This window comes from Colobus angolensis, unplaced genomic scaffold (genome assembly GCF_000951035.1).
Source record: "Colobus angolensis palliatus isolate OR3802 unplaced genomic scaffold, Cang.pa_1.0 Scaffold426, whole genome shotgun sequence".
NCBI lineage: Eukaryota > Metazoa > Chordata > Mammalia > Primates > Cercopithecidae > Colobus > Colobus angolensis.
The window spans coordinates 844,216-849,044 of record NW_012117666.1 but is presented as its reverse complement, the minus strand read 5'-3'; the positions used below and the strand labels follow the sequence as shown (position 1 = coordinate 849,044).

Here is a 4,829-nt window from a genome sequence, read left to right as displayed (position 1 = left end):
CTTGCAGTGAGCCGAGATTGCACCACTGCACTCCAGCCTGGGCGACAGAGCAAGACTCCGTCTAAAAAAAACAACAAAACAAAACAAAACAAACAAACAAAAAAGATTCCTGGATATGTAGGTTAATGTTTTTCTATAAATTTGAGAAGTTCTCAGCTGTTATTTCTTCAAATATTTTTTCTGCTCCTTGTCTTTACATTTTTGTGGTTCTTATTATGTGTGTGTTAGTGCACTTAATGGTGTCCAGCATTTCTCTGCGGCTTGCTTTATTTTTCTTCATTCTTTTTTTCTGTGTTCTTCAGCGTGCATAATCTATCCATCTACTTTCAAGTTTGCTTATCCTGCCAGTTCATATCTACTTTTGAGCCCTTCTAGTGAATTTTGTTATTTCAGGTTTTATACTAAACTCCAGAATTTCCATTTGGTTTTTAAGTAATTTCTCTTTATTGATAGTCTCTTTGATGCAACATTATCTTACCTTTCTTCTTTATTCATGATCTTGATCTTGTTTATCATGGCTATCTTGGTCCTTTATATATGTATAAATCGAACATCTGGTCGCTCTCACAGACAGCTTCTGTGGCCTGCTTTTATTCCAGTGTATGAGTCTACTTTTCTGTTTCTTTGAGTGCTTCATAATTTTTTGTTGGAATTATGTCTTCATAATTTTTTTGACATTTTAGATAATATATTTTAGCAATTCTGGGTACTGTCCCCAACCCTGGGGCTTGTCATTGTTAATATGCTTATTTGTTTAGCAGCTGAGTAGATTGTTTTGATAGAGGCTGCCCTGCCACAGTGTTCAGCCTCTGATATTGCTGGTGGGGGGTGGCACCCGGCTTTGGGTGTGCCCACAGCCACCCTGGATGACAGTGGTTTTAGCGGGGTCTTTTTCCTCTTTCCCTGACCACATCCGGCTGTTAAACTTCACTAATGCCAGCTGATTGTGCTATTCTCAGCAACAGCCTAGGCATAAGTTGCTCTGCAAACTAATCCAATCAAATTGTGGCTTCTTTGAAGGGATATTTTCTAAGGTCAGTGTTTGATGAGTTTGTTCTAGGCCCAAGAGGGCTCCTCCCAGCCATGGTAGTCTCTGGTTCTCTTCTGCAAACTAGTTGGCCTACAACTTGGCCTATTGCTTGATTCTCCACAGCCCCACCCCGTCATCACAGCCTCCACTGTTCTTGAGCAAGCTCCCTTAGGCTTGAACTTCTCCACGTTCCATTGCAGTGAATTTGGTGCCTTTGGGGAGACTTAAGAACTATCTGTTTAGTTGCCTGCCTCTCACCCCAGGCAGAGCCTCTGAGCCAGGGCCATGCAGCTGAGGACAGTAATAGGCTTCTCTCTGAATGGGGGCTGGGGGAGCCAGCAGCAGCCTGAGATCCCCCAAGTTTGCCTCCCCCGGCCTGGAACCACCTCACATCTGGGACAAGGTTGATGGGGCCCCAGTCTTCTTGGTTCACTGGGCAGAGCCTCCTGCAGAGGCTCAAACCCTGCTTGTAGAACGGAGCCGAGGTGAAGCCTCCATTCTATAAATAGGGTCTGAGCAGAAAGGAGTTCCCCTCTTCTCAGTCCTACTCCCTCAGGACCTAGTCTCAGCCACAGGTGGGATGAGAGCAGAAAGGGAAGCACTGCTGTCCTGCCTCTCCTGGGAAGAAACTCCGCTGCCTGGGAGCTGGGGAGGTGGCCCTGTGTTCTTGACGGCAGCAGGATGGCGCTTACATGCCACAGACTCTCCATGTCCTTACCGAATGTATACAGGTGTTCCGGAGCCAGTGTTTCTCCATTTGCTGGGTCCCGTAGGACCATTTCCAAAGGCTCTATAAATGGCTGTTGGGGGACTGCTCATCACTGTGTCTGAGCAGGAGTTCAGTGAAGCTCCTCAGGCCATCGTGCCGAAGTCAGGCTCGGCCAGCCCTCTTGGGGAAACCGTGTTTGTGCTTCTGACATACCAGTTATTAAACAATCTACTGGAATCAGGAGAATGTCAATGCTGAGAAAGTCTTTCCGTTTTTGGACTGCGGGAGCAATCCAAGCTGCCCAGCTGCAGAGCGGGAATCTGCAAGTGAGACTGTGACCAATCCTGACATTCTGGAGTTGACACCTTGGAGGTGGTTAATCCGTGATGAAACTGAAGCTAAGCTGCTCTCGTATTTTGACTCCTGTCAGTCCGGAGGGGACAGCAGATGGCCTGCTCAGGTGTCCGTAACAGCCGTGCTTCCGGGCCCACCAGATCGTCTGGCTTTTCTCTGCGGAAGGGGCCGAAAGGTCCACCTGATGAACCTGTTGCACGCAGAAAGTTCAGAACCACTGCTGCCAAGATGCTGACAGAAACCTTGAGAAGCACCTGCTGTGGGAAAAGACCTGCAGGCCTAGAACACAGAGCGGGTGACAGCTTCTTCATTTCGGTCCTCGCCTCGGGCAGCTTTTGGGGGTCGTATCTAGGGTGAGCTGTTGTGATGGCACAGAGATTTGGAGGCCAGGCATCACTTGGGTAACCTCGTAAGCGCCTCACCCAAGTTGTCCTCATCTGAAATGGGCGTGCCACTCCTTTAAAGCTGCTCAGGCACCGAGGCGGGCTCCCCACACGGCACACTCCGCGCAGAGCCGCCAAGCACCCGGAGGAGGACTCGCAGCAGGGAGGAGAGGAGGCTCAGTGGCTTTCTAGGACAGAGATGTCTTTTCCCTACAATGGCGTTTTAGGGAGATGGGCTTGCTTAGGACCCAGTGGGAGGATTTTGGTGAGAGATGTTTATGGCAACTCTTAGCAAGTTCTGTAACCTCTGTTGCCTCAGTCCCCTTGGTGTAACTGTAACCATGACGTCTGTGGGGCTCTCAGCAAAGCCCTGCCCTTGTGAGAGAACGGAGGCTCAGCCCCCTGTGTGCTGTGGTAGCGGGCACTTCACCCAGCCTTTGGCTACCTGGTGAGTTCTGTGTCCAGCTGGCAGGTGTCCTGGCCTCTAGTGGGCTGCTCCCTGCTCTTCTCCCTCCTGTTTCAGACACACACTCTGACCACTACAGTATCACGAAGCCTTGGAGCTGCCACCCCATAGGGCTTCTGGAGCTGTCTTGGGATGGGCTATGGAGTGCATGGCAGAGACAGATTATTTCTATTTTTTTTTCCTTTATTTCTCTTATCTGCTGTTGGGCAGGGCACTCTTCATCCGTCCCCTTCTGGGTTCCAGTTCTAGGACCTGTTGGCAGCAGCTCCTGGGCCTTTCCTGGCCACGTCAGCCTGCATTGCTCCTGTTTATTGCTTCTACTACTCACACTCATTCCTTTCTAGTTTTCTAAGTGCAGTGTGATATTCTGGACTGGATTCTGGAAGAGAAGAACAATTCATGGAGAAATTGATAAAATACAAATGAAATCTGTAGTTTAGTGAAGCGTACTGTGCTGTCGCTTAGTTTTTAATGTTGACAATGTCCTGTAGTTGTTTAACATTAGTGGAAGCTGAGTGAAGGCTACATGGCAACTCTCTGTACTGTTTTACTATTATTATTTTTTCACAGACATGGTCTTACTCTGTCACCCGAGTGGAGTGCAATGATGCAGTCATAGCTCACTGCAGCCTCAAACTCCTGGGATCAAGCGATCCTCTCACCTCAGCCTCTCACGTAGCTGGAACTAGGGGTGCACACCACCACACCTGGCTAATTTTTTTTTTTTTTAATTTTTTTTAAAGATGGGATCTTGCTGTGTTGCCTAGGCTGGTCTTGAACTCCTGGGCTCAAGCAATCCTCCTACCTCAGCCTCCCAAGTAGCTGGGATTACAGATGTGAGCTATCACACCACTTTCTTTGTGCTATTTTTTGCAACTTTTCTGAAAACCGAAAATTATTCTTCAATAGTTATTTTAAATGTTATGTCTTTAATTAATTTCTTTCTTGTTATTAGAAGAGTTTGCTTTGCATTCAGGATAAAAGAGAGGTGGACCAGTTTGTTAATGTTAAGATTTGTGAGACAGTACCTAGCTGCTTTCAACTAATAGAATGGAACTCTAATTTGAGGGAGAGAAACTTTGGTTTCCTCATGTTACCTTTTTCTAAGAACTTTGACAATGTATAAAAGTTGGAGATCCTTCTAAGGAAGGCACGTGCTGCTTATTCTAAATGCTTCGAAGTTGACTTAATTCCCACTCATGGACAAATGGTGGTTACTTGAAACATACAAGGTAAGGGGGACAGATTGTCCCAAGCCTCCAAGATCGTGGAAAGAGTAGATCCTGTATCCTAATCCCAGGCACAGTTTGGTTTGGATTTACACATTCGGGCCACAGCTGTCTCCACAAAGATGATAAAATCCTGGAGTGGGAGGGGCTGTCTTCGGGTGTTCTTTAGGTGGGAAGTTCTGGTCTGTGCGGTCACGCCGCCTTCCTGGGATCGCTCTCTGAGTGGCTCTCAATCTGTCAGCTCACAGGTGCAGTGCGGTCTTCGGCGCGCTTGAAAGCACGAAGTTGTTCGGCAGCCGGGTTGGCCTCTGCCCAGGAAGCCGCCGGTTCCACGTCTGCCAAGACAGCATGTCTGGTGAGCCCTGTTACCATGGAGAACGCCAAGATCCTGACTCCAGGGTCCATTTTTATACAAAATTGCCACTCCAAGATGTGTTGCTTTAGAAAAATATCAAATGTTACTTGTCTGCCAGAGGGGGACTATTTCAGATGAAAAGGTGACAGCATTGTAATTGCCTTCAGAGAAAGACACACTTGGCAGGCCGGGGCTGACTTTCCTAGCACCTGCCCACCCGTGTGCGTGTCTAGACCCGGGCTCTGATCCTAGCACCTGCCCACCCGTGTGCGTGTCTAGACCTGGCTCTGATCCTAGCGCCTG

General features: G+C 48.1%; 1 protein-coding gene across 1 annotated transcript in view; it reads left to right on the top strand.

Moving 5' to 3' along the window:
- The window catches only part of LOC105522349 (chromosome unknown open reading frame, human C1orf174), an 11,092-nt gene that overhangs the window by 2,960 nt on the left and 3,303 nt on the right, over positions 1–4,829 (top strand). Inside the window, exon 2 of the mRNA XM_011956847.1 lies at positions 4,413–4,526. Within this exon, the coding sequence (XP_011812237.1) occupies positions 4,413–4,526 (114 nt within the window). The remainder of the gene's footprint in view (positions 1–4,412; positions 4,527–4,829) is intronic.